This window comes from Salvelinus alpinus, chromosome 5, assembly GCF_045679555.1.
Source record: "Salvelinus alpinus chromosome 5, SLU_Salpinus.1, whole genome shotgun sequence".
Classification (NCBI taxonomy): Eukaryota; Metazoa; Chordata; class Actinopteri; order Salmoniformes; family Salmonidae; genus Salvelinus; species Salvelinus alpinus.
Window position 1 is genome coordinate 61,088,161 of NC_092090.1, and position 21,891 is coordinate 61,110,051.

Sequence of the window (21,891 nt, forward strand, 5' to 3'; positions counted from 1 at the left end):
GGCCAGTTAATTCTGCCGAGATGCCAGAGCTTGTTAATTGGAAATCTATGTTGTGTGAGCTTCAGGACATTAACTCCATGCTAACATGATGTACTTGTAGTACGCTAATTGCTAAGCTGCTTCTAATAAACTTTGCATCCATGATGGCTTACTGGCTAATTAGCCTGTAGAAGTGATACTCTATACACAGTGTCCTAGAGTCAACTCTGCTCTGACATGTCTGTTTGGAAGTCTGCTTCTACACAGTCTGATGAATGATATTCAGAACCGATATTTGCCCCAAATAGACTTGAGATTGCCTCCATTACCCACAGTGCCCAATCACACACAGATCTCTCACTTGAAGAGAGAGAATTACAGACAAGCATTTCCATGAAGAGGGTGGGTGGTTGGGGAGTGTTCAATAACATGCCATTTGTAGAGAGTTGCAAACTGTAGCTGGCTAGCCACCCGCTGCTGCTGTGTTGGGCCTGTACTGCTCACTTTTACTACTCACATGAAGGACTGTTTCCAGCGTGGGATGTGTTGTGTCTGGTCCACATACAGTACTGACCTTACTCTACGTAAAGTAGTTGGACAACACTCATGCATCACCCTTAAAGTCCCTCTGCTCTGCACATGGAATGGTTCTCGATTGATTACTCACAGGCTACCGTCCAAATTATTTATACCTTCTGATCAATACTGCCTCCTTCAATTAGGGACTGCTGGGACCCTGATTGGCGGTATTACCGTCAGAGTAATTGATGACAGCCACTCACGGTCTGACTGAAAACGTATTAATCAAACCAGCTACTGGTTATCAATAACTCCAGACACCAATAACCTGGTCCCCTGTCCAGTAACGTGAATGTTTTGGAACCAATCACCTCGCCATTCTGAACGGAAGTAGACCACTAATATATTCAGTTAGGAAACAACTAACAGTATTATACATTATTCCAAAGTAATTATTATTAAATAATAAATACTGCCCTGTAATAAGTGTAATATTACTGCCTTTTAAGTGTGCAAGTAAAGTCATTTGCATGGTTTGGTAGACTATGATCAAAAAGTGTATTTGAAATTCTGTAATTTGTTTGTGCATTTAGTATTTAGGGAATTGTTTAGAGGGAAAAAGAGTGAGAGAGATGATGATAAAAGAGAGAGGGATTTTTGCATGAGAAAGCTCAACACACACACACTGGACCACACACTGGGCATTTATCAGTGATATTTATGAGGTGAGTCACACTAGTCATAGATATCCATCCCCTGTAGACAGCTCAGCTGGCTGCCAATTCCTCAGTCCTCGTCCTTGCTTTTCAGACCCATCTGATTTCTGCCCTGTTTACCAAAACCCCGACTGAAAATACTTCCTGGTGACATTTCTGATTCCTTTTTTTTGCCAAGCCCTGCCTCTACTCAGCGGAAAGAAAGTTCCCATAACCATTAAGGCTGCTTCACGCTGTGGCAGTGGCACTCTTCAGCCCATTGTGGCCCTTTTTCTGTCACTCCAGCTAGGCTGTTTGTCATCTGAGCTCTGTAGAATAGCAGGGTGAAGCTAGAGAAGGGCTTTAAGAACATCTAAAAAAAGAACTGATTTCACTGACGTCTTTAGTGAGCATCGTAGTTATTATCCGTGCTGTGGGATGTCTAAGTTGGTGTCGCTTACCCACAACAAATGAAATAAATGGAGGTGATTGCCTTGACTGCAGAAAGGGAACACAGACGCACAGGAAATCGTTCTTCCGAGGTATATAAACTGAACAGAGCTGGAGATTCTTATTTAAATGTCATTGTCTGCTTCTGCCCGGTAACGGGGTCAAATTGCTGGCCTTTTCATGCCCACCTTTTAGAGCAGTGCTAGCTAATCCGAGAATGCTAAAGCTCCAGGCCTATTGCTTCTCTCAGCCGGTAGATGTCATAGGAATGAAAGGAAATGCAGTTTATTCTTATCAGTTGAATGGAATCTCACTAAGGGTGGCATTCAGTGTTTCTAAAGCAGCAGAGCAAACGTAGTTATTACTATAAGTTATATGCTCCAAGCACGTTCATTCTTTTCACTTACTGCCGTAGTGTCAAATTGTCGGCCCATATGCCGTCTTGTCAATATAGGCGCTGACTAGTATTCATTCAGCAAATGTGCAATGTATGCTCAATATACAGTTCACAGAGACAAAAAAAAAGATATACACTTGAATGATTGTCACGGCAGGGGTTGAAAGTGGTGCTTTCACTTAATGGTTTTTGTTGATGACTTTTGGACTAGGCTATTCAACTGCTGGGCCGATACTGCGTCAGAGCTTTTATTGACTGCCCGCCGTACTTGGTTTAACATTAGCGGGGAGAGAAAGGCCCTACGCTCTCTCACACACACACACACACACTCCTGCTCAACTCTCGTCACTGACAGTAGGTTGTAGTCACTCCATAGTTCCACTCCGGGCCCAGACTTGTTTTCCTCTCCTAGGTCTAATCATTTGTTCCTGTCGTAGACATGAGCTTCATCACATTGGCAGTGGTAGATTACACAGAGGAGACAGTCAATAACACTGGACGTCTTACAATTCCCCCGTGAAAGTGACACGGCAACTTTACTTCGGTGTTCTCAAGTCTTCTCTTTTCAATTTGAGTTTTGATTTTTTTTTTATTGAACATGAAATGCACTATACAGAATAAAAAATTGAGTAAAAAGTCCCATGATGGTTGTGACTGTCCATTACGGCTTATTACTTATTAAACATCGCCGCACGTAAGCCTAAGATCACCATGCACATTACCAAGCGTCGGCTGGAGTGGTGTAAAGCTTGCCGCCATTGGACTCAAGAGCAGTGGAAACACATTCTCTGGAGTGATGAATCACGCTTCGCCATCTGGCAGTCTAACGAATGAATCTGGGTTTTGGCGGATGCCAGGAGGATGCTACCTGCCCGAATGCATAGTGCCAACTGTAAAGTTTGGTGGAGGATAAATAATGATCTGGGGCTGTTTTTCATGGTTTGGGCTAGGCCCCTTAGTTCCTGTGAAGGAAAATCTTAACGCTACAGCATACAATGACATTCTAGATAATTCTGTAATTCCAAAACAGTTTGGGGAATGCCCTTTTCTGTTTCAGCATGACATTGCCCATGTGCACAAAGCGAGGTACATACAGAAATGGTTTGTCGAGATCAGCATGAAAGAACTTTGAGTGGTCTGCACAGAGCCCTTACCTCCACACCATCGAACACCTTTGGGATGAATTGGAACGCCAACTGCGAGGCAGGTCTAATCGCCCCAACATCAGTGCCTCACTAATGCTCTTGTGGCTGGATGGAACCACGTCCCCACAGCAATGTTCCAACATCTAGTGGAAAGCCTTCCCAGAAGAGTGGAAGCTGTTCTAGCAGCAAAGGGGGGACCAACTCAATATTAATGCCCATGATTTTGGAATGAGATGTTCGACGAGCAGATGTCCACATACTTTTGGTCATGTAGTTTACCTTGTGAAGCAACTGCTACCCCTCTCAATCGCGCATTCTTCTGTCTCTTCTCGTAGCAGGTATAAAAGAAATGCACAGACCGGACAACTAGGAGCAATGGATTATGGTCATTGTAGTTAATTACCACGTTTGATTAGATTTTCTGCCGTGTATAATATTGGCTTTTTGGAAACTACAACTCCCTACTACATCGCACAGTTCAGGCTTGATCTGATTTATGTGCCCATTGAGCTCACAGAAATAAATGTGAACGAAATTGAATTGAAGTAATTGAGCCGATGCCTGTCAATTATTTGTTTTTTAAACCTGACATTTCGGTTATTTACCTCGCTCATCACAATCACCCACAACAAAAACCTTACGTTCATCTCTTATTCTTAGTCGGTCTTCTCTCAACTGTGAGTACAGCTCCGTATTCAGCCCCATCCCCCAGAGATATTTGGCAGGAATACCAATGTTTTGTTTTTGTTCTGAAGGTGCGGATCGAGGCGGCCACAACTCTGAAACTCAATATCCTTCTCATTGAATCTATTTTGCTGAAATACAAATGTGTTGCTTCTTTCAAAAATTCATATTGTTATGCACCTCTCTTCCTGTCACTGTGAAGTCTCTCTGTGAAGATGAACCTCTTGTAAGACCTGTCAGTTTCTCTTCCTTAATGTGTCATCACCTGTCGACGACTTTGAGTTCCGGACAGAACAGTTCTTACCGGTGAGTGCCTTTTCTAGGAGAGAAATGTTTTTTTTATTTTTTTATGTTGCTAATCGTTTTTCTATTCTGGCATTGCTTTTTTAGATACATTTTTGGGGGGTAAATGCATGGTATGCAATAATGGGATATTATAATGCTCTCCCTCCCTCTCTCTCTCTCTCCCTCTACCTCCCTCCTCTCTCACCCTTTAGTATCTGGAGTCTATTTTCAGCCTGCTATTCCAGCTGTTGCAGCAGGTGACAGAGTGTGACACTAAGATGCAGGTCCTCCATGTGATCTCATGTGTCATTGAGAGGGTCAACATCCAGGTGAGGGGTCAAATGCCAAAGAGCTCATTGCCTGAATTTTTTATTTTTTTATTTTATTTTTTACTAAGGTCATGGTATACGTCATGGTAGGATATGCACATGTAATGGAATTCTAGTAGCTGGGTTAAAAAACGCCACATAATTTAAAGAAATACAGTGGCATCCATTGCCTTTGATTTATTAGGGGACAGCCCTTGCTGTTAAGAACAACCATCATGTAACCGGTATGCAACATTTCTCAGCCTGCTCTCCCTCAGGCTAGAGGAAACAAAGCGACTTTCTAAGAGCAAATGAAACCAGTCACTCGTCACTTTCTCAGACAGTCGCCTTCAACTGCTGGGTTCTGCCGTCCTTCTACTGATGACGCGTTTGTCAGTCATCACAAGTCATGAAGTGAACTCTGAGTTCAACTGAGCACGACGAAAGCTCTCACTCGCCATTTTTGTTTTTCTTTTGTCCTTCTAAGCACTTTTATAATAGTTTTATGATCCGTCATGTACCATCGAATTGTTTTACTAAATCTACCCGGTGTTTGTCAGCCTTTGATGACCTTTATTCTTTGACCCCCGTATTATTCAGTGGTGTACTCTGTTTCTCCTCAACGCTCTCTTGACTTCACTCCCTCATAAATGCCTTCCACTCCAGTCAACTGTCATTATATTTAAATCGCCTGTCTTAACTGCCTGTGAGCGAGAACGCAGTCACGTGAATATTCTATTACACCTCACAGGGAATTCTTAAAGGCAAAAAAAATGAAGAAATAATGGGGTAGAAAAGGCATAATGAAACCATTGCTTGGAGATGGGGTATATACATTTTTTTTTCACTTTCTCTTCTGAATTTACAAATCACCCTTTAGAATGGCTTGGTTCCCTCTCATCTTCTTTAAAGGGCTGCATTTTGAAAGCTGTCTGTCTTTTTGTGATTCTCTTTTCCCCCCTGCTCCTTAAAAATGTGTAACGGTGCAAGACATTCAAACAAAGGAGCTCTCGGAAAAGGAGGGAGGGAGGTGGAGGGAAGTGAGAGAAAGAAGTCTAAGAGGGGAAAGGGACAGGAAGCGAGGAGGAGCTGGAGCAAGTGGAGAAAGAAAGAGACAGACTCTTGTGCATGAAAATGGGTATTAAAACAACGGTATAATTAAGTTTTGGCCCGTTGCACTTAGGTAGTTGTGAATCGGCAGCCGCAGGTGCTGACATATTTACCAGTTTCGCAGAGGAAAGAGAGCGACTGGTCTCAGTCGCCATGCCTCTGACTCAATCCAATAAAGATGTCATTATAAACACCTCCTTTACAGAAAAGCTGCCAGAGAAAGAGAGGGTGTGTGTGAGAGAGGGAGAGAAAGGAGTGTGTGGGGTATGGTAAACTCACTCTGAGCTCTACTGTAGAGTTGCGAGTCTGTTAGAGGAGTGGGGCTTAATTTGATATTTACTCATTTGACTTTTATTGCCAAGCAGCAAATGAGCACATTTCAGGGAACATTAGCAGCCAGTGAAAATAGTTAGTCTGTTTGTGTTGGGTCCTTCGGATGAATACATTGTTATGGCTGCTTAGGAGAGAATGTACACAGAGACGATGCATGTGTGAAAAGTAAGCTGTTGGAGTCTTTCTTGATATTTTGAAATCGTGTTACCACAAATAATATCTTGACCTGCTCCCTACCAACCCTACGATTACAAGGAAGGACATTATCCAACAGTTAGAATGGTTAGGTCTGGCTCAGAATACTTCCCACGTTAGACATTGTCTTAGTACAAGACGTACGCCCTAACTAGTATAACTGGCACCTGGACCTGTACACACTTCCCAAATGGGACAATAAAGATGGGCAATAAATAAAGATATTGATGGATTTGATTTGGGCTTACACATTCATATTGTATGAAGGCCTTTGTGTTTCTGTTGAATGGAATGCTCTGGTGTTTGTTGTTGCTGATCAGATTGTGTTTTCTCTTAGATCCGGCCATATGTAGGCTGTCTGGTCCAGTACCTGCCACTGCTTTGGAAACAATCAGAAGAACACAACATGCTGCGTTGTGCCATACTCACCACACTGGTTCACCTTGTACAGGTATGACACATACGGGGCGGCAGGTAGCCTAGTGGTTAGAGCGTTGGACTAGCAACCGAAAGGTTGCGAGATCGAATCCCCAAGCTGACAAGGTAAAAATCTGTTGTTTTGCCCTTGAACAAGGCAGTTAACCCACTGTTCCTAGGCCGTCATTGAAAATAAGAATTTGTTCTTAACTGACTTGGCTAGTTAAATAAAGGTTAAATATTTTTTTTAATTCAAAAATACACTCCGTCTTGCCCCTTAGCCCTTCGTTGCCGTTTCTCATCGCTTCTCCCAGTGTGCGTGTGTGAAATGTATGGGAGGCTTGAGCGAATAACCGTATACTGGGGTATTTTGAAATGCCGACACTATGATTTTCAATACCGTAAAAGCTTGGCTTTTTAGTGTAGACTCATATTCATTAGTGCAAATTGTAGTAAATCCTTTTGCAACTGAAAAGTTTTTTGGAACGGAAGCTAGTCTTATTATACAAATCCAGGTCGTCCCTCAGTTTCGGTCCTTTTTCTTCCATTTGCTGTCCATTTGCTGCCCAATCTTAACCTGGGTCTGTGTCAATATACTGTGTAGTAAAGTACAAATCCAGTAAACAAGTAGTGCCATGGACACATATACACATCATCGTAATCTTTACCCCCTCATAATGTGGTAGGCTTATGTCAATTCCTGTATGATGTCATCACAGGGCCTGGGGGCGGAGAGTAAGAACCTGTATCTCTTCCTGCTTCCTGTGATCCAGCTGAGTACAGATGTCTCGCAACCACCGCATGTCTACCTGCTAGAGGACGGACTGGAGCTGTGGTACGTACACACACAGAGACAAACAGTTCCACACAGAGACAAACACACACAAACTCAGCCCTGAGAGCAGACTGATACTAACGGTCTCTGTCACTCTTCTAAAGGCAGACGTTTATCAGGCACTTACAGCACTCACCTTTCTTCCATCCCACCCTCTATGAGCTCTCTCTCTCACTCCCCTCTTAGATTTTTCCCTCTTTTTCTTCCCTCTGCTTTCTCTCACCCATCTCTCTCCCATTATGCGCTCTCGCTCTCTCTCTCTCTCGCTCCCCTCCGCTTACGTGACGTTGATTTTGCCTTTGCTTCCTCCCAGATAAACAGTTGTAACCGAAATACGTGTTTACCTCATTTACAGAGTCATTTGTGTCAACGGCTTCTCTTTTTTCCCCGACCTGCTGTCTCGCACTCTATTTTGTGTTCTGTCTCGCGGTCCGTCACTCGTTTTTTTGTTCTCCCCTTTCTCTAGCTCTGTCCTTCTCTCCCTCGTTCTCTCTTTCCTTCAATCACTCTCTTTCACGTTCGTTCATGCCCTCTGATGGGCGATGACGATTCAAAGTAGGCGTAACACACACTGCCCATTTTCCTGTGCGACTAGAGCTCTGAAAAGAAGACATTTTAAATTTGTTCAAAATGGTGGTTCTACTTACAGAGCCATTTTGTAGTAAATGATCCTATTGTGGAAGGCCTGTCTGGCTTGCAAAAGCTTGAACACTGAGGCCTTAGCGTGGCTCGTCTTTTGTTGTGCCTTTCGATGACGTTGGCCTAGTTACACATGGTTAGCAGTGATAAGAGGGATTACTCGTCCTATCTCTGAGCCGGTGTGTCAAACAGGACATTCTTTGAACAAGCACATTGTCTGCTTTTAAATTCTCATCTCAAAGGGCAGAACGTCTGCAGTGACGTGCTAGAATGAGCTTGAGTTGCTCTCAATAGACTGACTCAATTGACTGTGATGAACCATTGTCATGGTTTGAGTTTGATTGACTCATTCAGACAGATTCTTCTTTTATGGTTCAGCCACACATTGACACGTTGACGTTTCTTCTCCAGCCATAGATATGTACATATTTTGAATCTCAAACACAGTTTTTGTGGTGTTATCTGTTCTGTTCCATTGGTGAAGCATGGTGGTTGCAACGCCAGGGTTGTGGGTTCGATTCCCACTGGTGACCAGTGTGAAAATGTATGCTCTCACTACTCTTTAGTCGCTCTGGCTAAGAGTGTCTGCTAAATTACTAATGTAAACTGGAAATCTAGAGCTTCGTTATGGTCTGGTCAGCAGCTTTAAATGCTTCTGTGACGCTAACTCTCGTGTCCTCTTTCTCCATTTCACATCCGCCCGCCCCCTCTCTCTCTCCACCCTTCTTTCTCTCCTCCATCCCTTTATCAACCTACAGGTTGGTGACGTTGGAGAATAGTCCGGCAATCACCCCAGAGCTGCTGAGAATCTTCCAGAACATGTCAGCTCTCCTGGGTGAGTTTTACATTGTTGATGTTGACGCTGCATTTGTGAACGATTGTGGGAGTAGTTCATGACCATAGGTTGGCAACCCAAATCCTATGTGATTTCAATGTGACTTTCTCCATTCTGATGGTTTTATTCTGTTCAGTCCAACTCAAAACAAAAATAGCTAAAAAATAGCTAATGAACAGTGATAATACCCAATACTAGAACCAATACTAGAGGCTATTAAGGCTATTAACATGGGAAAGACTGTATGAAAATGTGTTTGCTACAAATGTGTTTGCTACATGCACATATTACAATACAGCTGTACATAGAGGCAGCGTACTACAATGGTAACAACTAACTACGAACAAAATTCAAATGTCACACCAGTCCCTCACACCATCCCACACGTCCAGTCCAGATATGAGTCCAGTTGTTGTTGTGCAGGGCAGAGAGGAGTTTGCAGCTCTTGTTGAGACTGAAAGTTGGAAGCAGCCAATCGCAGAAATGCCTGTGATTGGCTGACCCCACTGTGTCATAAGGCCCCTGGCAACCATGAACTCTAGCAACCAATCGGTTTGGCTAGGTACAGAGGTGTGAAGGGTCAGTTTATGACCCATAGCCTAGAGGGGGAAGGGAGCCTAATGCTGGAGTTCGAAAGTTGCAGAGTTTGTGTCCCTGAGAGAGGGCTGTTTTAGTAGATACCATTGCACAAACAACATGTTTTATCTAGGCCTTCACAAGCACTAGTACCATGCTATAATAATGGCGCTGGGGGATGGCTCCCTTTCTACGGGCATTCAACCAATTGTGCTATTGTGTGTGTTTTTTCGCGTTAATTGTAACTCATTTTGTACATAATGTTTCTGCTGCTGTCTCTTAAGACCGAAGTCTATTCATCCCTGTGCCCAAGAACACTAAGGTAACCTGGCTAAATGACTACTGACCCGTAGTACTCACGTCTGTAGCCATGAAGTGCTTTGAAAGGTTGGTCATAGCTCACATCAACACCCTTATCCCAGAAACCCTAGACCCCCTCCAAATTGCATACCGCCCCAACAGATCCACAGATGATGCAATCTCTATTGCACTCCACACTGCCCTTTCCCACCTGGACAAAAGGAACACCTATGTGAGAAGTCTATTCATTGACTGGAGCTCAGCGTTCAACACCATAGTGCCCTCAAAGCTCATCACTAAGCTAAGGACCCTGGGATTCATCACCTACCTCTGCAACTGGATCCTGGACTTCCTGACGGACCGCCCCCAAGGTTGTAAGGTTAGGTAACAACACATCTGCCATGCTGATCCTCAACATGGGGGCCCCTCTGGGGTGCGTGCTCGGTCCCCTCCTGTACTCCCTGTTCACCCATGACTGCATGGCCAGGCACGACTCCAACACCATCAAGTTTGCTGACGACACAACAGTGATAGGCCTGATCACCGACAACGATGAGAGAGCCTACAGGGAGGAGGTCAGAGACCTGGCCGTGTGGTGCCAGGATAACAACCTCTCCCTCAACGTGATCAAGACAAAGGAGAGGATTGTGGACTACGAAAAAAAGGAGGACTGGGCACACCCCCAGGAGCAGGTGTCCACATCACCAACAAACTATCATGGTCCAAACGCACCAAGACAGTCGTGAAGAGGGCACAATGAAGACTATTCCCCCTCAGGAGACTGAAAAGATTTGGCATGGGTCCTCAGATCCTCAAAATGTTCAACAGGTGCACCATCGAGAGCATCCTGACTGGTTGCATCACTGCCTGGTATGGCAACTGCTCGGCCTCTGACTGCAAGCCACTGGGGCCAAGCTTCCTACCATCCAGGACCTCTATACCTTCTTACGGTGTAAGAAGGCTGTAAAAATTGTCAGAGTCCAGCCACTCTAGTCATAGACTGTTCTCTCTGCTACCGCATAGCAAGCGGTACCGGCGCGCCAAGTCTAGGTCCAAAAGGCTTCTAAACAGCTTCTACCACCAAGCTATAAGACTTCTGAACAGCTAATCAAATCCAGACTATTTACATTGTCCCCACCCCCTCTTTTACGCTGCTGCTACTCTCTGGTTATTATCTATGCATAGTCACTTTAACTCTACCTACATGTACATATTACCTCAACTAACCTGTGCCCCCGCGCATTGACTTTGTACTGGTATCCCCTGTATATAGCCTCGCTGCTGTTATTTTACTGCTGATCTTTAAGTATTTGTTACTTACTGTATCTGTTTTACTCAACACTTATTTTTCTTAACTGCATTGTTGGTTAAGGGCTTGTATGTAAGCATTTCACTGTAAGGTCTACAGCTGTTGTATTCGGCGAATGTGACAAATAAAATTTGATTTGATATTAGGTAGCTGTGTGCTCAGACCTTTAGTACTTAGCACGTTAGCAAAAGACAGACAATAAGATACACAAACTAGTAGTGTAATTATAGAATGCATGTGGAAATCATAATGTCACCATCTTCTGCATCCATCTAACCATGCAGACTGCAGAGTGAACGTCAAGAAATAGGGTTGGGTGGTATCTAGATTTTTATATCGTCAAACTGTCCTTCTCTTGTACTGGGATATACGGTATTACCGGCTTAGTACACAAGGGGGCGCCAAACATGCACAAAGAAATGCTCGGAGATGAAGGGAGAGGGGAAGACGAGCTTTGACTTCTCAAATATGGCAGAAAAGCTAACACAATATAATGCAGTCATCTTATTAATTCAGCCACTTATAATAACTAGCAAGATAAACTTAAGAGTCTTATAATGCAGAATTCTGCGTTTTTCACGCATGAAAAAAAATATGCTTTAGAAATGTTTTGCTATGTTTTGTAAACGCACGTAGAAAATACTTCTTATTAAAATACTAACTTTAAACAAAACATTAGGAAATGTAGCTGGCTACACTCTTTCTATGATAAACATTAGAAATATGATGGCCGTGCATTGTTCTTGCTAAAAAAGACATAGCTTTTTTTATTGTAAGCTAATTTACTTGTGTGGCTGCCAGCCAAATAGTGTTGCGCTAATGTATTTTCTGTGAAGGAAAACTGTAGTTGCATGTCCCTGATCACTCTGTTGAAGCAAAACACAGTTTCAATATAATATTATAAAATTCCACCACTGTCAATACACAGCTGGACTCACTGCTCCTGCTTTCTCCCGTTGTGCCAGTTACAAACACACACGTGACTGGCTTAACTGTTTTCTGGTGAACTATGGTACATGTTAGCTTCATAATGTAAAATAATGAGACGGGTGAAAGGAAGAACGTGATCTGCATTATCTAACCTATTGCACAACTAGACTGCAGGTATTTTCTTAAACAGTAGCTTCAAATATTAAAATGTATTGAAAAACTTAAAGGGAATAGTTTCATCGGTATTGTAAAACCATCCCTTGGCTATTTCCAAATACCCCGGTGTAAGGTACATACAGTATACCGCCCAAGCCCGACAGCAATAACCACAAACAGACATTGGCAGTCCTAAAAAGCACATCCATCATCATTCTGTGTAAGTAGGCAGAAGCAGTAAAAACTCATTGTTTCGATTGACATAGTTACACACACTTATTGTAAGTCATTCTGGTTAAGAGCCGGTACTAACTGGCTAAAATGTCAAATGTCTTCATGTTATGAAAGGTATGATCTCAGAAAACCAAAACAATATTATGTAGTTTTCTTTTTGGAAAAATGTAATCCTATAGTTTTCTCTGTCGAATGAGTCTCCGTAGTGTAACGTGTTGCTGTCCTAGTGTTGAGTCAGGGAGGGAAGACAGAGTAGCCTATCACTCAGTTCTCTGATATAGGGTCATAGTTCGTCTTGTTCCAGGAATTGCTTCAAGGCCAGAGGAATCATGATGTTGTATTCACTGGCGCTTGATTGAGTGTGGCGCTAGTGGCTGGGCGACTTGTGGTCAGTAGTAAATCCCCAGGCCTGTGGTGTGAAGACAGAGTACAGAGATGGGATTGAAGAGTGGGGATTGATTCAGTGCTGTAAACAGTGTAGTTTGGGGAAGATTGACACAGGCTCACTATGTAACTCCAGGTATATATGGATACGGTCCAGTTGTGAAAGTAGAATTCATTTCTTCCCAGTACAGGACCTCGCATGCACCAAAAAATGTTATGGGCCTAATGATATAATTACATATAGAATCCATATTAATTCAATAATATATCTGAGCCTAGTCGTTAATATTTAACTTTAAAATGTTTATTCTATTGTGGCATGAACACAACCATTCATGTTTTCACTCCAATAGCTCCTTTACTAGGCTACCCGCGGACGTTCATCCCACTCGCAACATTTCCAGCCTCCAGACAGTGGTGAATGTCATCTGTCACACAAAACACGACAAGTGTAATGACATTTGGTGATTGTCATTAGGCCAGAATGTATGCGTCCACTGATGTCTGCGTGCGTCTCGTTGTCAGCCACTCGTCTCTGCCTTGGCAAAATGTCAGTGTTTTTCATCTAACCACATCCAGTTTTGAGCGTAGGCTATACCACCCGTTTTCAAGTCCATGCGCTCATTTTTCATGCCTCTGACATGTGGTAATGATAAGTGATATAATAGCTTACAGTTTTCTCGACATTTTGTTTTAATTACTGTGATATGCTCATGTTTTTACCGGTATGGCGTACCCCCCGGTATTTATTTTGCCGGGACGTCATACCGGACCGCACCACCTTACTGTCAGCCCTGATACTGTCTTAGATCACTCTTTAAATATATCTAGAGGGGCTCTTGAGGGCAGCTGCAAATGGCATTGTCTATCCATGTAGTCTTAGTCTGATAGTCTTGAGTGGGGTGTGCTGTAGTTGCTCTTGAATAGCGATGAGTGGACCTAATAGCAGCGTGTGCTCCCAGCATTAACCCACATAAAACTCATGTTTTATGAATTCCAGGCTGTAAATAACCTCTCCCTCTTTTCAATCTGGCAACCGTTGCTCCTGCCCAGATTTGTGCGTCAGCAACCAGGTCTAAATCAGCCCCATAGCCTTTCAGTCCCAATACATTCTCACAAACAACATAAAGAGAGGAGAGGTTTTGGACTCCCGAGTGGCGCAGCGGTCTAAGGCACTGCATCATCACTACAGATCCGGGTTCGATCCCAGGCTGTGTCACAACCGGCCATGACCGGGAGTCCCATAGAGCAGGCACACAATTGGCCCAGCATCGTCCGGGTTAGGGGGGGGCTCATTGCGCTGTAGCGACTTCTTGTGGCAGGCCGGGCGCCTGCAGGCTGACTTCGGTCATCAGTTGAACAGTGTTTCCTCTGACACATTGGTGCAGCTAGCTTCTGGGTTAAGCGGGTGGGTGTTAAGGAGCAGGGTTTGGCGGGTCATGCATGACTTGACCTTCGCCTCTCCCGAGCCCGTTAGGGAGTTGCAGCGATGAGACAAGATCTTAATTGGATCGCAATTGGATATCACGAAATTGGGAAGAAAAACGGTGTAAAAAAACCAAGAGGTTTTAAATAAATGCAGCTAAAATAGGCCTTGTGAATAGTAGTATTTTTTTCGTAACATCCCCATTTTTCTGCTGTCCAAATGGGTTCCTTTATCTTCTCAGTAATGTAGAAAAGCATGAAGAGACAGACATATGATGTAACATGTCTATATCTCTGTGGCTTTGCCTCCAGATCCTGCTCTTACAGTGTGTTGGGAATGGGATGACACTCAGTTAGTCACCATCCATTCACAGCCTCCTCATCCCCACGGACTCATTTAGTTTTGAAGCTTATTTAAGCTCCTAAACACCCATCAAACTGTCTCCCAGGCAGATAGCTTTAATATCTATTTTAATACAGTTGGTTGGCCTCTCCACCCCCTTTCTCCCTTTACACACCTCAGTGTCCCCAGAATGGCTCTCCCAATGCTGATGTGCCGCGTTGACACCCCTATAATGTCTGTCCTTATTAAAATGTACTAGACAGTACAGAAAGATGAGCGATGTTGCTGCTGCTCTAGGTTGATCAGACGATCTACCGACTAACCCATCTGTCAACTATACATGCAGAATAACCTTTGATGTCCTTAGAAAGGGTGTCCTTATTCAGTGTTAAAATTCTGTGGATATATTGAAGCAACATCTCAAAATATCAGTCAGGATTAAAGCTTGGTCGCAAATGGGTCCTCCAAATGGACAATGACCCCAAGCATACTTCCAAAGTTGTGGCAAAATGGCTTAAGGACAACAAAGTCAAGGTATTGGAGTGGCCATCACAAAGCCCTGACCTCAATCCAATAGAAAATGTGTCGGCAGAACTGAAAAGGTGTGTGCGAGCAAGGAGGTCTACTAACCTGACTCAGTTACACCAGCTCTGTCAGGAGGAATGGGCCAAAATTCACCCAACTTATTGTGGGAAGATTGTGGAAGGCTACCCGAAACGTTTGACCCAAGTGAAACAATTTAAAGGCAATGCTACCAAATACTAATTGAGTGTACGTAAACGTTTGACCCACTGGGAAAGTGATGAAAGAAATAAAAGCTGAAATCATTCTCTCTACTATTATTCTGACATTTCACATTCTTAAAATAAAGTGGTGATCCTAACTGACCTAAGACAGGGAATTGTTACTAGGATTAAATGTCAGGAATTGTGAAAAACTGAGTTTAAATGCATTTGGCTAAGGTGTATGTGAACTTCCGACTTCAACTCTATAAAATACTTCTTATTGTAATTTCTGCTCAGCATCAGACTAATTTCGTGCTTCAGACAGTTGCACTTCTCCACTCACGAATTGGCATTTTATCAGCTAACAGCGCTATTCCATCCCTTTACATTTGTGGGTAGAAGGTAGTTTGTTGTGGAACTGTTAGATGACTTGTTAGATATTACTATAATGTCAGAACTAGAAGCACAAGCTTTTCGCTACACTCGCATTAACATCTGCCAACCATGTGTATGTGGCCAATAAGATTTGATTTGATTTGACCAGCTACTTTTCTCCTGTCCTTTTCTTGGTGTAGCCAGCCTACTTTTCTCAGGTGAAATGCAAGATTAACTTTAAATGGTTTCTAATGGAAATTGGTATCTTGTGGGACCTAGACTAGACAGTACAGAAAGATGAGCGATGTTGCTGCTGCTCTACGTTGATCAGACGATCCACCTACTAACCCATCTGTCAACTATACATGCAGAAGGATCTTTGATGTCCTCAGAAAGGGTGTCCTTATTCAGTGTTAACACCCCAGACCCGACTTACAGCCACACCCGTCACTCCCTCCTTTCATCCTTCTCCCACTTTCCTATTCTGGCCTAATGGAAAGTGTGACACTTCTCTTAATGAGGTTTTCCACAGATGTAATCAATTTCACAACTAGTGACAGCTCCTTCTCATTAGTCATACGACAAGCCGCACGTCGGGTTAGGAGGGAAGCGCTAGCCTCTGTTAGTAGGCCTCATTTTTAGGAAATGCATTTATTAATAGAAGAAATAGACCTTAGGATTTTCATTCTGTTATGAAAATGTCAGACGTGTTCAGTAGTGCCGTGGCAATAACTGGTATGAATTAATGTGATTCCCCTGAGTTGCCATTCGGGTTTGCAGTTTGCATCTTAGCACTGGTGTTTAGTTGGATATATAATTTGGACCCCCCTTTTTTTTGCGTCACATTCACAGAAGCTATTTGTCACTGTTTATTGGGGGGGGGCAGCAATTTATATCTGAAATCCTCATCGCCTACTGATTAACTTGTCAATATAGTAGATTTCAAATGTTTTTAGCTATTAATATGTCAATATTTATATTTAGAAATTAGCAATGCCATATATAGCCAGTTAATATAACATTGTTTTGGATTTCACCCCCGTCTCAAAAGCAAATTGTTTTGACCGTTTTACTTTATTGAGGAGAACTGCTCTCTTCTCCCATTCCAACCAGTGCTGCTCGCAAGAATGATTCCTGTCCTTGTTATGAAATTACACCTTCACCCTGTTCATGTAAAAATGACAAAATGCACTGAACTACCAAAAATCAGCAGTTATATGTGCCAAGATGTGAGTTTGGCCCACTCCGGGAGCCTACACAGCTCCTCCGGTAAAACACACTTTTTTACCGCGCATTTGGTAACAATGACCCAGCAAATTACATTGGTTGTCCCTCAATTAATAAATCCTATCATTTAATGTTGCGAAAGCCATTTTACAAACATCTTAATGCTGAAGGTACCGTGCAGATGTAGCCTACGAATATTAGAACAGTGATAGGGTAGGCCTACCTCTCGTTGGCGCAAGCAGCTGCGTCTCCTGCACCGTGTGCACAGTTAACAGATTTGTAGTTCAATGTCATACACAGTTACATGCATAAAAGTTTTATATGCTGAAGGAGAGAGTGCATGAATTTAGTCACATCAGGTAAGAGGTGTTTTCAGAATAAGGCAGATTTTTTGTTGTAAAAATTGTCAGTGAACCGGTGATTTGTAACATTTGAATCGGTTTTGGATCAGTTTGGGCTCCTGAGGACCAATGCACTGGCATCTTAAACATTTGAACTGTAGACCGATACATATCGGTGAATCGTTATATCCCTAATAGTCTGGTCTGCTAGTGTTGTTTGGTCTAGCCTGGTCTGGTCTGGCAGATGAAGATGACTGGTATATCTCTGCTGAACTGGAGCTGGGGAATGTTACTAGTTAATGAGTTTGATGGATAATCTTACCTAGCTAAGCAGTTAGTACGAGCTAAAATAAGCTACTGCACGATAACAGCAGGCTGAAAGATAAGTCAGTCAGGTAGAAAACAATGTTACTTGAGATGTGTCAGACCATGCTTTAAAAAACAATGATATTAATACTAGGGATGGGGGAAAACATCTATACAGTTACATATCGAAATATTATTTGGGACAATATTTTATTGATACTTTGACTCCAAAGTGCAAGTCGGGTGTACCTGCGGCAAGACTCTGGTATTTTAGCTTGTTTTCTGTCTTCTTTTTAAATAGTGAGCCAACATGTCAGCACTTTTATTTCCATGACTGATCAAAACCACTTTTTATTGCTTTTTCTCTCTGCAGCCAGACTTATACAAAGCTATATCAAATAAAATAAAATCACAGCATCGAATGGTAATGCACATAGAATCGTGAGAATCCCAATACATATTGCCGCCTAAATGTCACAAAAATATTGTATTTTGAGGTCCCTGGCAATTTCCTGCCCTAATGAATACACCTTCATGCCTCTCTGCCTGGTGTTGTTCAGTGAAGACTCCTACTTCCTACTCGAATGCTAATCTGATGTATTCTGACAGCTGACCTCCACACCAACACACCCAGAGGAGGGATCTCTACATGGCAGGAGCTTGACTCCATTTTGTATTCTCTTTCTTTTGACACATGAATCTCGTCGGACGTCTTGTATGGTGGCCCACACAGGAGAGTGAGACGTCTGCCTGGGTTATCACGTTCAGATAAGAGAGATCTTTTTAAAAAGAGGCTTTATCCCAAATCGCAGCTATTGCAGAGGGGAATGTTAGACACATTACAGAACGACAAAGGTTACCAGACAATAGGACAATGTCTCCAATCCATTTACTCTAATTTATTGGATCTCTGTATTTAACTCCGAATCTCTAATTTGGATGGGATCTGCAGTATCTCCGGAGGTCTTTGCTTTCTAAATGGACTGTTCGAAATCAGCTGCAACACATATTTTCAGATGATGTCATAGCGTTTTCATTAGTATACACTCTATTCCAGTGGTCATCAACTGGTCTATCATGATCGACTGCTCGATCTTCAAGGCATTCCTAGTCGATCCCCACACATTGGTGCCAAAGATAAAGCCAAAGATAAAGGCTTGCGCTCCTTTCCTTTTTTTTCTCGTGTTACGCAGTTTGCACTTGATTCAGAAGCCGGCCAATCGGATAACTCAAATCACCGTGGCTACAGCTTCCATCAAAGCCCACATGAGATTGAATAACTTTGAAATACCATGACCTGAGAGACTGTCAAAGAATACAGCAAAGAGCTGCTGTTTCTATGAGTGAGTTCATGCTTAAGTTTTTATTCAGAACTGTCAACACTGTTTTTATTCAACACCATTACAAACCATAATATGCGCCTATCGATACACTTGGCTACTAATTCATTGCAGCTGCAGGGCGAGTGGTACTACGACCACTGACACTGCAGCTGCTATAAATTAGTAGCCAAGTGTATCGATAGGCCTGCATTTTTAGTAGCAGCTCGTTGTGTGTGTTTTAATATCGGGGAATATTTCACTTTCTCTGATCATAGGAACAACGTGAATTTGTGCATAAGACAGTCGCGTTGCAACTCAAGTTTTTCGGAATTCAAAGTCGGAAACTGGCGTCTTTCTAGAGCTCTGACTTTCCAACCTGAAGATCACTGACGTCAGCATTTGACCTCTTTCTATATACACTTTGCTTGTGTCTCCTCTTCTTGTTGGTGTCCTTTAGTAGTGGTTTCTTTGCAGTAATTCGACCATGAAGGCCTGATTCCCACAGTCTCCTCTGAACAGTTGATGTTGAGATGTGCATTGCTGCATTGCTTGCTGTTTGGGGTTTTAGGCTGGGTTTCTGTACAGCACTTTGAGATATTAGCTGATGTAAGAAGGCCTATATAAATACATTTGATTTGATTTGATGTGTCTGTTGCTTGAACTCTGTGAAGCATTTATTTGAGCTGCAATTTCTGAGGCTGTTAACTCTAATGAATTTATCCTTATCCACAAATTATCTTTTAACAAGGCACACCTGTTCATTTAAATGCATTCTAGGTAATATAATAATATAATAATAATAGGTGACTCCCTCATGAAGCTGGTTGAGAAAATGCCAAGTGTGCAAAGCTGTCATCAAGGCAAAGGGTGGCTACTTTGAGGAATCTCAAATATAACATATATTTTGATTTGTTTAACACTTTTTTTGCTTACTACATGATTCCATGTGTTCTTTCATCGTTTTGATGTCTTCACTATTATTCTACAATGTAGAAAATGGAACATTCTACAACTTTTGACCGGTAGTGTATATATTCTTCCACCCAGTTGTCTTGAAGCACCATGACCATCAGATGCAGGTACCATCAGTCCAGTAAAATGCAAAGCAAATTATTTAAATTTATGCTCAGCTGTGCCTCGCAATATGGTCTGAGAATAACAACATTGTCAGGCTATGCTGTGATAATGTATTAGGCCTACTGCACAAACCTCATTTCTACAGAACTGTTTTTGTGAGGTTAATGTCTGGAAGATGGCGTCGGAGGGGATGGCTGCCTGCTAATTATCTATAGGCTATGTTTCAACTTTATGTTTGAGGCTTTACTGAGCAGGATAAACTTCTCTCTTCGAGGAGAGCCCACCGCACTTCACGCATGCTTGCGCAGATCAAGTATGCATATATTTGCGCGGTCTTGTGAGAATTGGAGCATTTTCTTGCTGGCGCTCGCTTTGCCTTCCTTGTTGTTTTCCTTACAAATAATAACTTTGGACATGTGTGCGTTCCTATCAAAGTTCCTTATATTCTGTATATCGTGTTGTTTCTTTTGTAGGAGCATTCAGTATGTATGTATGTATGTATGTATGTATGGAGCATAATGTATTTACAGTTTTATTCACATGTTTTCATGTACTGGTGACATAATGCATTCCGATTATTGCATATATTGTAATGGACAACTATGATGTGTGCAAAATACTTTTTGAGTGTTGTATTGATCATAATTAGCATTTGCCAGCTATGTGTGGTGCCATGTTTGTTGACATTATACAATGCATTCTGGGTGTCACATAATCTGTCAGACCAAAGATGTTATAATGAGGCGAAGGAATGGTTCCCTCATCTTTCGAGAAAACTTCCGGAAGTGAATGAAGGGAAGTGGATGATCGTAGATGAGATCTTCAGTTTCTTGGCAATTTCTCGCATGGGAATAGCCTTCATTTCTCAGAACAAGAATAGATTGACGAGTTTCAGAAGAAAGTTATTTGTTTCTGGCCATTTTGAGCCTGTAATCGAACCCACAAATGCTGATGCTCCAGATACTCAACTAGTCTAAAGAAGGACAGTTTTATTGCTTCTTTAATCAGAACAACAGTTTTCAGCTGTGCTAACATAATTGCAAAAGGGGTTTCTAATTATAAATTAGCCTTTTAAAATGATAAACTTGGATTAGCTAACACAATGTGTCATTGGAACACAGGAGTGATGGTTGCTGATAATGGGCCTATGTAGATATTCCATAAAAAAATCTGCCGTTTCCAGCTACAATAGTCATTTACAACATTAACAATGTTAATTGTTGCAGGTACCATCTGTTTTTCTGATCAATTTGATGTTATTTTAATGGACAATAAATGAGCTTTTCTTTCAAAGACATTTGTAAGTAACGCCAGACTTTTAAACGTTAGTGTACATATTACCTTGACTAACCGGTGCCCACGCACATTGACTCTGTACTGGTACAGAGCCTCACTATTGTTATTTTACTGCTGCTCTTGAATTATTTGTTACTTTTATACTTTTTTTTCTTTTCTTTTTTCTTCTTAAAACTGCATTGTTGGTTAAGGGCTTTTAAGTAAGCAATTCATTGTAAGGTCTACACGTGTTGTATTCGAAGCATGTGACAAATACGATTTGATTTGTTACATTTTGTAAGTAATGTTTAAAACATCTGAGCGGTGGATCTCGGCTTGCTTTTAAGACTGCGAAAGTGATCTTGACTCAGAAAAGGTTGGTGACCACTGCTCTATTCCATCTACTGTATTTCATCTGAATCTCTACTCTAGGCCTGTTCCAGAGTTATATTTTTTGCCTTCACATCATTAACGTTTAGGGTCTATGGAGGGCGCCCTATAAACTTGCTTTTGGCGCCTATGCTGAGCCATGCCTGTCTCTTCTCTCTCCATCTTTCTCTCTCTTGAGGTTTCTGCTCAGACATGACTTTTCAAAGCCCGCCTCCACCACAGGGCGCCTTAGCCTTTTCACTAGCTCTGAAGCTCCTTCGGCCATCTTGTTGTTGATGCTGTGTTAGGGGGCTTGGTAATGAACAACAGCGCTACTTGGTTCTTATGAAGCTGTTGGTCTCTAGCTAGCATACTCTAGCGACCATAACTT

At 42.3% G+C, this 21,891-nt stretch overlaps 1 protein-coding gene across 1 annotated transcript in view; it reads left to right on the forward strand.

Annotated features, from left to right (window-relative positions):
* ipo11 (importin 11) overlaps positions 1-21,891 on the forward strand; it is a 237,265-nt gene that overhangs the window by 89,364 nt on the left and 126,010 nt on the right. The window contains exons 17-22 of the mRNA XM_071402543.1: positions 3,941-3,974; positions 4,135-4,175; positions 4,367-4,483; positions 6,438-6,551; positions 7,237-7,352; positions 8,750-8,826. Coding sequence (XP_071258644.1) covers positions 3,941-3,974; positions 4,135-4,175; positions 4,367-4,483; positions 6,438-6,551; positions 7,237-7,352; positions 8,750-8,826 — 499 coding nt within the window. The remainder of the gene's footprint in view (positions 1-3,940; positions 3,975-4,134; positions 4,176-4,366; positions 4,484-6,437; positions 6,552-7,236; positions 7,353-8,749; positions 8,827-21,891) is intronic.